The sequence below is a fragment of the Glycine max genome, chromosome 15 (assembly GCF_000004515.6).
Source record: "Glycine max cultivar Williams 82 chromosome 15, Glycine_max_v4.0, whole genome shotgun sequence".
In the NCBI taxonomy this organism is placed as follows: Eukaryota; Viridiplantae; Streptophyta; class Magnoliopsida; order Fabales; family Fabaceae; genus Glycine; species Glycine max.
In genome coordinates this window covers 13,918,054-13,929,280 of record NC_038251.2, presented here as the reverse complement: position 1 = coordinate 13,929,280, position 11,227 = coordinate 13,918,054, and the positions used below count along the sequence as shown (strand labels likewise).

General features: G+C 33.4%; 1 protein-coding gene across 1 annotated transcript; it reads right to left on the bottom strand.

Annotated features, from left to right (window-relative positions):
- Positions 1-2,183: 2,183 nt before the first annotated feature.
- LOC100804422 (plasma membrane ATPase 4) lies at positions 2,184-10,990 on the bottom strand. Its single transcript, XM_003546364.5, has 16 exons — positions 10,710-10,990; positions 7,734-7,853; positions 7,392-7,628; positions 6,186-6,947; positions 5,557-5,679; positions 5,372-5,476; positions 5,134-5,278; positions 4,850-5,014; positions 4,487-4,725; positions 4,364-4,396; positions 4,188-4,269; positions 3,935-4,095; positions 3,663-3,836; positions 3,339-3,521; positions 3,053-3,234; positions 2,184-2,681 (listed from the first exon to the last, which is right to left on the bottom strand). Exons 1-16 carry the CDS (start codon positions 10,767-10,769, stop codon positions 2,585-2,587), a joined length of 2,868 nt encoding a protein of 955 aa, XP_003546412.1. The 5' UTR covers positions 10,770-10,990; the 3' UTR covers positions 2,184-2,584.
- Positions 10,991-11,227: the final 237 nt, after the last annotated feature.

Here is an 11,227-nt window from a genome sequence, read left to right as displayed (position 1 = left end):
AAGTTGTCCGTGTTTCTGTTGCCACTTTACGAAAACAACAAATTGGTACCAGAGCCTTCTTAAGAAATAGAGTTTGACATAGAAAATTATCAAATTTGGGTTGTGAGAATGAACACTTAGTTGGAAGCAATGGATCTTTGGGAAGCTCTAGAAGAGGATTATGAAAATCCTCCTCTTCCAGGTAACCCCACAATAGCCTAGATCAAGGATATGAAGGATCGAAAGACAAGAAAGTTGAAAGCAAAGTGGGACTCCAACACACTCTTCTTCTACCCACAACTACTTGTACGTAATATAATAAATGAGATGTATTAATTTTTATCCAATAAAGACCATGATATATATATATATATATATGATCTTGAGATATACACTATCCCCAAAAGATTTTTCTAAGAAAGTGAGCACTTATATTCTATTCGGTAGAACATAGCTAAAAAGTGATTAGTGGTGGGATTTGGATGCTAAATATAGAAGTCTGTGTAATTCTAGTACAGAGTATTAGTTTTTTTTGGGTGAAACAAAGCATTAGGTTTACTATGCAATTATTTATCCACTCAGGTTTTGAATTTCATTTGATTTGAATTTCTGCCCTATATTATTTATTTTTAAAAAAATGTGATGACTGTGGAGCCATATAGGAATTTAGCAGTGACTTCTTTTGGGAACAAATTATCCATGATTTTTGTTCTCTTTTGGGAACAACATAGACTTCTCACCATTGCCTCATCTCAGTCTTTCAAATGTCATGTTGTTGACTGAATTTGCAAGTTACCTTCACTAGTATTCTACCTTAAAAAAGATAAAAAAACACTGGGCAACTTTTTCAAAGAAATAACTAGCCACGGGTTTTTTTTCCGTAAATACACCTTCTCTCTCCTATTTTTTCTCAATCTACACTACTTTGCAATTTAATTCCCTACATACACTATTTGGGACTTTCTCTCTCCTTTTTGTTTTTTTTTAAATTTAAAATATTATAAAATATAAATATTATATTATATAATTTTTTAATTGGTTTTAAAATTACTTATTTATCAAATTAAATTTTATAATTTTTTTAAAGAAAAAATATACAGATAAAGAAAAATAAAAAAATTGGATAAAATTATAGTACAATTTTTTAGTTACTTTGTATGTATTTTTGTAGTTAAATTTATGTGTTGTTGATATTTTTTTTGTTATGTTCGTTAATTAAAAAAATAAGAAAATTAGTTAGTAGTATTAAAACAAACTAAAAAAATAATTGATACATTTATCTTATATAATAGACATAAAATTTTCAAAGAGTAGTAACTGCTATATTGAAAATATCTTTAAAAATATTTATTGAAAATATCTTTAAATAAAAATATATTAAAAATATCTTTAAAAATATTTATTTAGCAGTTATTTTTTTCCTTAAGTGATAATAATTGATATTTTTATTATTTATGGCTTGCAGATATGGAAAGAAAAGATTAAAATATCCAAAAGATACTGATAACCGCTAAATATGAGCTATTTTTTATAATAAAAATATATTGAAAATATCTTTAAAGATATTTAATTAGTAATTATTTTTTTTTGTCACCCGAATCAATGTGGCAAGAATATGAATGAGATCTAAGTTGTTAAACAAAAAATCTTCTCATTTTTAATTAAATCTAATGACACAAAAAAACTAATTATATTTAGTAATATAATTATATTAGAAAATTCAGATTTTAAATAAAAATATTCACCTAAAAATATGTTAAGTAAATTAAATAATAAAACAAAAATAATTATATTTAATAATATCATTTTCTTTAAAAAAATTAAAAAACAAAATTATAAAATTTAATTTAATAAATAAGTAATTTTAAGACCAATTAAAAAAATTATATAATATAATATTTATATTTTATAATATTTTAAATTAAAAAAAAAACAAAAAAGAGAGAGAAAGTTTCAAATAATATATATTGAAAATTAAATTATTGAAAAAAAGTAGGAGAAGAGAAAATATGTATTTATGGAAAAAAAAAAAAAAAAACCACTAGTCACCCATGTATAGGACTAGGACAATGGTGGAAACATCTTCAAAGCATTTAAAATTTTGCAGTCCCTTATTTCATTCCCTAGAATTCGATCTTTTCTGGTGATAGTGTTTCCAAAAGACAGCCAAATAACATAAATTCTATGTTGAGACCAAGTCAAAGTTTCAAATTTTGCATGATGCCGTTAAAACTTTCCATAAACTCTTATTCTCCCACCACAAAATTCCCTATAAGCTCAGTGTCTAGTCATTTCCACTTTAAAGTGACATGCATTAAACATTAACCACCCTGTTGAGGAAGAACCCAAAACCATATGAAAATCAAGGATTGAAGCTAACACCACTTTTCCCCAAGCATCAAAGCAAAAATTTAGACCAAAACATCTGAAAATACATGAAAAAAAGATAAACAGACTGAGAGAGAGAGAGAGCTATATATATATCACAGGCTTTCTCTCTCTACCTAGTAAGCATAAATAGAGTTAGGCCTTCTCCTTGTCTCTCCGATCATTTAAAACATTGAATTTTGGCCCTTTACTATCTACAACGTTCTTGTGTTGTTTATTACACAGTGTAATGCTGCTGGATTGTGTCAATGTCCAGACCCTTCAGCTTCACCACAGACTCAACATGTCCCTTAAGTGTGTGAAGCTCGCGAAGCCTGTAAGAGTAGGCGAAAAAGAAAGAAATTTCATGTATTAGTTCACTACAAGACTTTCTCAGAATATAAAAAATAATGAATCAATTGTGTAGTTATTAATATTTTAATAATTGTGAGGATTTGGCTAGTCTGAAGTGAAGGTAAAGTAAGTAATCTTAGTCATTGATTAAAAAAAAAAAAAAAACTAACACGGTTGATATTCCAATTCGTGCATAATTCCTTATGCATGTGCATGTAATATTAACCATTGATTTTGTCATCAATGACAGATATTATTTACTTCACCTTCTAACATGAGTTGCTCATTTTAGAGAACTTGCACCATCTAATGGTCATGATAATTTTAGAAGCTAGGAAATTTGGTTGCTTACCTTGCAACTTCAGCTCTTCTCTTGGCCTGCTCAGCAATCTCAGTCAGTTCTCTATAACTGCTCTTTTCATTGAAGATGTTAGAAGTTTCTGGTGGTTGAAGTCCATGCAGGGTCCTCTGAGCAAGAGCCCATTGAGCTTCCCTCTCCTCTTTACCATAGTCTTTCTTGGTGGTGAAGGCAGTCTGTCACCAACATTAATTTTGAAACAACAGTCACAAATCCGAAACCTATTCATCGAAAATTCGCCATTCCAGAACATGTAACGGTGAATAAATTATGCAAATACCTTGTTTTCAAGGAGATTGTTCCAAGCCTTGCCACTCAAGATGTAGCGGATGGCGAACTTCATGAGGTCAAGTGGGAAATAGAAGACAATACTGTAGAGCCAAATCACTCCTGCCCAACCCCAACCAATTCCTTGGATCCTTGCAAAACCCCAGTTGGCATACACTGCTATTACTGTAGCAATCTGCATGACCATAAGCTCAAAAATATCACTCCACCCTTCTATGATAGTTCTTATAATGAAACTAGTAACATCCTAATTTGATCACATTTCAGTTGCATAAATCCAATTCTAGCATATATGATGGAATGTCGTCATCTTTACCAGCTGAGCAATAATGAAAGCAGTCATTAATAGCAGTCCGGGGCGTTCAATGAAGGACCAGCTGCGCGAACGGGTGACAAATATCAAAGCCTGGCTGACTATACTGACTTGTAGATACAAAGCAGCAGTCATTTCATCTGGATTGTCATGAATTGGTCTAACTCCAAATTTGTCCTTCAGTGACAAACAAGGGAACGGTGTCAGAAATTTTGAACTGAAACAAGGAACATTACAATTCAATATGGAAGCAATGAAGGGTAAATATTTCTTACGGGGAAGAACGTTGTCTCTTTCATTGCCCAGAAGAAAATAACAGTCATCAGTGCCAAGTAACCTCCAAGCACAACCCCAGTAGCAAATATTTCGTTCAGTTTCCAGCTATCAGGCAATGGAGATGGCTTGACCCTGTCCTTTGAAATTGTCATGATTGTTCCTGATGGTATGACAAATATTGTTTTAGATCACCGTTGTTTTTCAGCATATAAAGAGATTTCATGGTATATTTCAGCGAAATAAGAATTTTACCATCATTCAGAATGGCAATAATCAAAACCATGAAGGGTGAGAAGTCAAATTTCCAGATCAGTGCAATAAACATGAAGCCAAACTGCATTCAGAAACACAAAAACCAAACTGATCAATATTCATTCGTTGTCACAACAAATTACCTACATAATGACAGCAAGCAACACTCTACTTACCACTATACGGATTGTGATAGATACTGCATAGATCTGAAATGCAAAGAAAATGGTGCCAAGAGTTAATTTTCAACAAGCTGAGTGAAAATGAACATGTATAACAAGAAAGCAAAAATAACGTACCGTGTAGTTCTTCATTCTTTGGAAAATAGCTCTGCTAGTTAAGACAGCACTTATAATAACACTCAATCCAGGTTCTGTCAAGACAATGTCAGAAGCACTTCTGGCAGCATCAGTAGCATCAGCAACAGCAATTCCAATATCAGCCTTCTTCAATGCAGGAGCGTCGTTGACACCATCTCCAGTCATTCCACAAATGTGCTTCCTCTCTTGCAACTTCTTTACAATTTCATACTTGTGCTCTGTAGTATAAATAACAGAATATAATAAGGACATGATTAGCAACTACAAATTTTCAAAGAACATAAGGAGAGGCAAAAAAATTATAATAAGAAGATAATAGTGAGCTGGTACAAGAGTATGAACCTGGAAAAACTCCAGCAAATCCATCAGCCTTCTCAATCAGCTCTTCAACGGGAAGTGCGGCAATACTTGCATCTTTGTCTTGACCAAGCAATGTAGCAGATGGATACATATTTGTTCCCATTCCAAGTCTCCTTCCTGTTTCCTTAGCTATGGCAAGTTGATCACCTAGGGAGTAGAACAGAAGTACATAATATTAAATTAAGGATGTTTGACTTTGATAATAAATGTTATTTTATAACAAATATAGCCTTCCTTTAGATAATGGAATGAGGGAGATTAGTTACCTGTAATCATCTTAACATTTACACCAAGGTTAAGAGCTCGGCGAATGGTTTCAGCACTGTCATGCCTTGGGGGATCAAACAGTGACAACAAACCAACAAACTGCCATGGAGCACCAGCACTTTCTTTTGTTTTCTCAGGAACTTCCTGCAGAAGTAGCAGTGAGGAACCATGAGGGCTTATGTTTGTGGAGGGAAAGAAAAAATACTTGAAAAATGAAGACTAGTTAGCTATAAAAACCTGTCTAGCAACAGCAAGTGAACGAAGCCCTCTTTCGGCAAACTTGTCAATAATAGCATGAACCTTCTTCTTAGCATCATCCCTGAGGTTGCACAGGGCCATGATCTGTTCGCCAAAATAAATACATTAACACCAATGCAATAACTATAAGTCTAAAAAATTATAATCAAACTGAACATGGTTACCTGCTCAGGAGCACCTTTGCTTGCCCTGTGCCAATTTCCATTAGCATCAATGTAAGTCAAAGCAGTTCTCTTGTCAACAGGATTGAATGGTAGAAAATGCACCTCTCTTATCCCAGCCCTTGCCTGCACAAGACATACATAGATATGTTCTATAATTCAGGCCAGAATTTTTATAATAATGAACTCAAAGACAGTAAATGTGGAAATTGAAGAGAAGTATAGGTCTGTTTGTTTAAGATAATTTCCAAAACAAATGCTAAGGAAATCACCTCTAAAATATGTTAGCATGTTTGGCTAAGGCTTTGTCTAGATAAACTTCTCCATAAACACAGGATAACAAAATAAGAAGGTAAAATGAATTAGGCTCTCACATAAGCTAAAATCAACTTATGCACAAAACTTTTATAGTTATTTTCATTTAACCTCTCTAAAAGTTAAGTTGCATAAGTTGATTTTAGTTTATGGAGAATTCAATACATTTTACCTTTTTTTATTTTCTTCTCCTATAAGTGTTTATGGAAAACTTCATCCAAACAGGTCATAAGTCTTTTTTAAAATATAAGATTTTACTTATTTGCTCATTCTTAAAATCACTTTCTTTTTTCAAGCATAAGCAAGTGGGATCAAACCTCTTTAGGATCAGCAAGCATTCCCACAATGGCGGCATCAATGGCATCTTGGTTTTCAGTCCTGGCAGCCCTGGCAGCAAGAAGGATCACATGATCCTTGTCCACACCCTTTGCAAAGACCTCAACCAAGTTCTTGTCAACAGTGAGTTTGTTGAGGGTGAGTGTTCCTGTCTTGTCACTGCAAAGGACATCCATGCCTGCCATTTCTTCAATGGCAGTCATTCTCTTTGTGATGGCGCCCTGCTGTGAGAGCTTGTGAGAACCAATGGCCATTGTCACAGACAACACGGTAGGCATAGCAATGGGAATCCCTCCAATCAAGAGCACCAACAGGTTGTCAATTCCATCCCTGTACTTGCGGTGCTGAATCGGGTACATCACTATAATCTCAGCTAGCATACCAACCGCAATGGAGCAAATACAGAAGTTCCCAATTGCTGTAAGAACCTTCTGGAAATGTCCAACTTGGTTGGTGCTATCAACCAAGTGTGCTGCCTTTCCAAAGAATGTGTGCACACCAGTCGCAATCACAACGGCTTCGATTTCTCCTTGTTTGCAAGTTGAGCCAGAGAAAACTTCTTGCCCTGGGTGCTTGGTCACAGGAAGTGATTCTCCAGTCAGAGCTGCTTGATCAACCATCAGTGGATCACCCTCAAGAAGCCGAGCATCAGCAGGAATAATGTCACCTAGCTTGATGCTTATGATGTCTCCAGGGACTAGAATTGCAGCTTCCTGCTCACTCCATTTACCATCTCTAAGAACCTGCAAAGCCATGATGAACATTTTGTAAGTCATGAAAACATGCTTAAACTAGTCCCATCTTAATGCCATGTTATAGTATAATGCCTAGAGTTAACCATTTATGAATGTGACTTATGACCTTCTCATAAACTCTTTATCTTATTCCAGCAAGTTTCCAAATCAAAAGTATGAATAAGTGCTTAGGTATGCACTACTGTCAACCAATCAGAAACCATCCTTAGTATGACTTTGAAGATAGTCATTATAAAATTCAATAAACTTATCATATTGAAGGTTTGTGACAGTGTAAAAAAATCTTTAAAATATCTAATGCATATACTATTTTGTCTTAAACTATTCACCTTTTTTGTACAAAAGACATGAAAGATCTCTCATATTTTTGCATCAAAAGCATCCACAACTTCTAAATGTAGAAAAGAGACACAAATTTCAATTGCATATTACCTTCGTCTTAGGAGCAAGACCGGCCATAAGAGCAGCAGCAGCATTTCCAGCATTGTTTTCTTCAATGAAACTGATAGTGGAGTTGATCAGCAACAAGCAAACAATACCTACAAAATCTTGCCAATCCGGAGGCTTCCCTTCGCCGTTTGCAAGAGCAATGGCCATTATAGCTGCAGCCTCCATGACCCATGAAAGCGGATTCCACATGAACCCAAGAAACTTGAGAAACTTGCTTTCCTGTTTATTATTACAATTACAATCATTATCAATCAGAAATTGCACTTAGTCGTTGCATCTTTAGGAATATATTAGAAACTATATCATAATTAAAGGTATAGTAACCTTCTTCTCTTCTAATTTGTTAGGTCCAAATATTTGAAGCCGGTTTTCTCCTTCCGTGGAGGACAAACCTTCCCTGGTACATTTCAGCTGCTCGAACACTTCCTCAATTGGAATACGTTCCTATAAACACAGTGATGTTAGAAAAAACTGCACTCCTAAACACATTGCTCTTATTATGTAACTATGCTTTTGCTTTCGAAGTTTCTTTATTAACGCAATACAAGTTTTTCTTCATTTGCTTTCTTTGGTACAGGATTAATTATTGACTTATTGCTCTACATAACTTGAGATCTTTTGTCCACATTTACTGCTTATAGTAACTGTTGAAGTGCAGATTATTATGAATCAATTGGATTCAATATTTGTGCCAGAGGAATCAGCCATGTTGTGGTTGAGACGTGAATTTTGGTTGAGTTGGATTTCAATCATATGTTTCCAAAACTTAATAACCACACACATGCACACAAGTACAATCATGTAACAATCATAAATGATAGGACGTGAAGAGATATCTATGACGGTGATATTGCAGGTCAGTATGACTACCAATATTTTGATAAAAGAAAAATTAATTTGATTTGACATTCATTATCTACACTACAAAAAAATACTTTAATTATTTGAAATACTTTTTGCGCAATTTGCATTGAATATTGAATTAATGGTCAAAAATGAAATGAAATTTCTTAATTTCAATTTTAATGTTTTAAGTGCAATTCAAAATTGAAATTTTAGTTTTATACGATAATAAAGCAACTAGCACAAACCCTTTTCAATTCTCAGCGGATTTTCTAAGAATTACCTTTTTTTTACTGTAAGAATTACCAATTTTAAATCTTCAAATTATCCTCTTCCGTTAAATTTTGATTTTCATTATGGAAATGTTTAACATAAATTATCTTACGATAATAGTTTTAAAGATATGATAATTATATTATAAATAATATTATGCTAGTAGTATATTTTTTTGCTACTATCAGCTACTTTTGTCTTAACTTTTTTAAAGATAAAATATCTACAAATTCACTTTTTCACCCTACTGTATGCCCAATTATAGCCAAATACTGCACATGCCTCAACAAGGACACAGTGCTCAGAGTATGAACCAACTTCCTTTGACTACTAACCAAGAATCCTAATCCTATTCGTTGAAAATATATAAAATAAAATCCCACTTCTGGACAACTTTTTCCGCCAAACAATAATAAAAATTCTAATGAACAAAAGTCTTAAAGATGCTGGCTAAAAAATCACAAATAAATTTTATTAAAAATTATGATATAAAAAAATTATTTTAATCATTTATTTTATAAATACATACATTTTTCACCCGAAACAATCTTATTCAAATTAAATAAAATTATTATAAACAACGAAGTTTATGTATACTTAACACAAATCAAAACTCAACACTATACATTAAACTTTAGTAACTTGTGTATCAATTAATTTACATTTTTTATAGTATTTAATCAACATTTTAAATAATAATAATAATAAGGAAAGTATTAAGTGTCAGAGTGGACAGAACAGCTATCTCTCCATGTGATTGGCGCGTTTTAACAGCTTTCACGTCTTCCACTGCTTCGACAACTTGGGGTCCCGTTTGGTCTCATTTTAATTAATAACAACACACACTTTCTTTCTTTATTCTATTATTATTATTACTACTATTTTATAGTGGAACAATTGACAACCGTCGAATCACGACACAACCTATTCATGGATCCAAACAAGCGTAGACCCAACCCCCCCCCTGTGTCAGGACCGTTGAATGTGAGACTTACTATGAAAACGTTAATCCCGAGGGCCATGATCCACACAATATTTTTGGAAAGGGCCAAAGTACCACGGAAAAAGTACTTAAAATTCCTTCCCACCAAACAAGGCGCAGACAGAGAGAGACACACACATGATGGATGGATGGATCACACTCACTTAAGAAAATACTAATATGAACACAAAAAGCTTAATAAATGGGGTGAAATATTATTTTTTTAGACGTGTTGAACTCAATGTCTTACCTGTATCTCACATGTTTTGATCCGCAATTAAGGTGTCACTAGGGAGAATTAAAACGTTTTGTCGACCAGAAAGTGAAAAAAAAAATTAAGAAACGAATCTGTAACTCTCCCTTATTTCCATGCATGTGTTAATTTGGCTTTTGACAAAAAAAAAAAATTATGTGGTAATTAAGTGTAGTTTCCTTTAACGTAACGGTTCTAATATTCAAAAAGTCTCACTTGCATGTTACCTTCCCCAGAACTGCCCTCTAATTGACTTTTAATCTTTCTCCTAATTTTCTCAACGATGAAACGTTAGGTGGAGAAAATTAGATCATATATGTTGAAAAAATGTAACTTTTGTTATCTAAACCAATTCTAAATAAATTCACTAAAATCGACTTAATGGTAAAAGTTGACATAATTTGTATGAGATACTAAGTTAAAACTTTGATATTACGGTGGAAGTTTAGATAATTTGTACAAGATTCTAAGTGAAAACTTCACTATCGTAGTGTCGTTATTATAAACTAAAAGACAAATTCTAAAGAAATAAACAACTAAAATGGTTATATGTTAAATAAAATTTAGAAAAACATTTTTGTGAATTCTCATTTACAAAATGATGACGAAAGAATTTATTATTTTAAAAGTAAAAATACTTTTGAATTCTGAAATCCAAACATGCATCAAGAGATTCAACAAATGAAAGTTAAACTATAAGAACACTAATCTCAAAACTTTCTTGAGTTGGAAGCATAAAACTTTGAAGCCAACCAAAATCAAACAGCCATGATGCTATGCTATCATGCTACCTACCCATCAAAGTAAACCCCCCCAAAAAAAAAACAGAAAGAAAGAACTTTGTGTATGATTCTTTCATTGAACAGCACTTCAACACTCTATCCACACAAAAAATGAAGAAAAAAATAAGAGAAAACAAAAGGGTTGGAAGGGAAGTGTATGCATATACCAGATCAACAGTCTCGTTCTTGATCTCTTCAAGAGTGATGGTTCCCTTGTCCCCAGCCATGTTTTCTTGTTCAGCAAAGACAAAAGAGGCACCGCAAAAAACAATAAGTTTTCAAGGCAGAAAGGGATAAAAAAGATTAAAGGGCCATTGAATGAGAATTCTGTATCCCAAGAAAAGAAAGTGAATGAATGAAAGGAGAGATAGAAGAAGGGTATGAGCTCACTCCCAATGCCTCTCTTTATATACCCTCTTTCACAACTGTATGAATGAGGCCTCAAACTCAATTAAGAAGACTATGTAAATACACCTCCCTTTCACGTTCACTTTCTCTCTCTATGAAATTCAACTTTCTCTCTCCTATTCCCGGTGAATTGTCGGTTCTTGGTGCTAATGATTAGGGGTGGAAATGAGCCGAGTAGCTTATCGAGGACCTTCGGCTCGGCCTATGTAAGGCTCGGCTTGGCTTGTTTACTATAAAGACCAAGCTCAAGCTTTTTAAAAAGTCTTTTTAGATAAAA

Bases quoted from the DNA above. Each gene is read 5' to 3' on its own strand.
- LOC100804422 (XM_003546364.5), bottom strand. From the start codon at position 10,769: ATGGCTGGGGACAAGGGAACCATCACTCTTGAAGAGATCAAGAACGAG. The intron at 4,270-4,363 runs GTAAGTAGAGTG...TTCTGAATGCAG, and splicing joins CTATCACAATCCGTATAGTG to TTTGGCTTCATGTTTATTGC. The intron at 2,682-3,052 runs GTAAGCAACCAA...CTACTCTTACAG, and splicing joins AGAAGAGCTGAAGTTGCAAG to GCTTCGCGAGCTTCACACAC.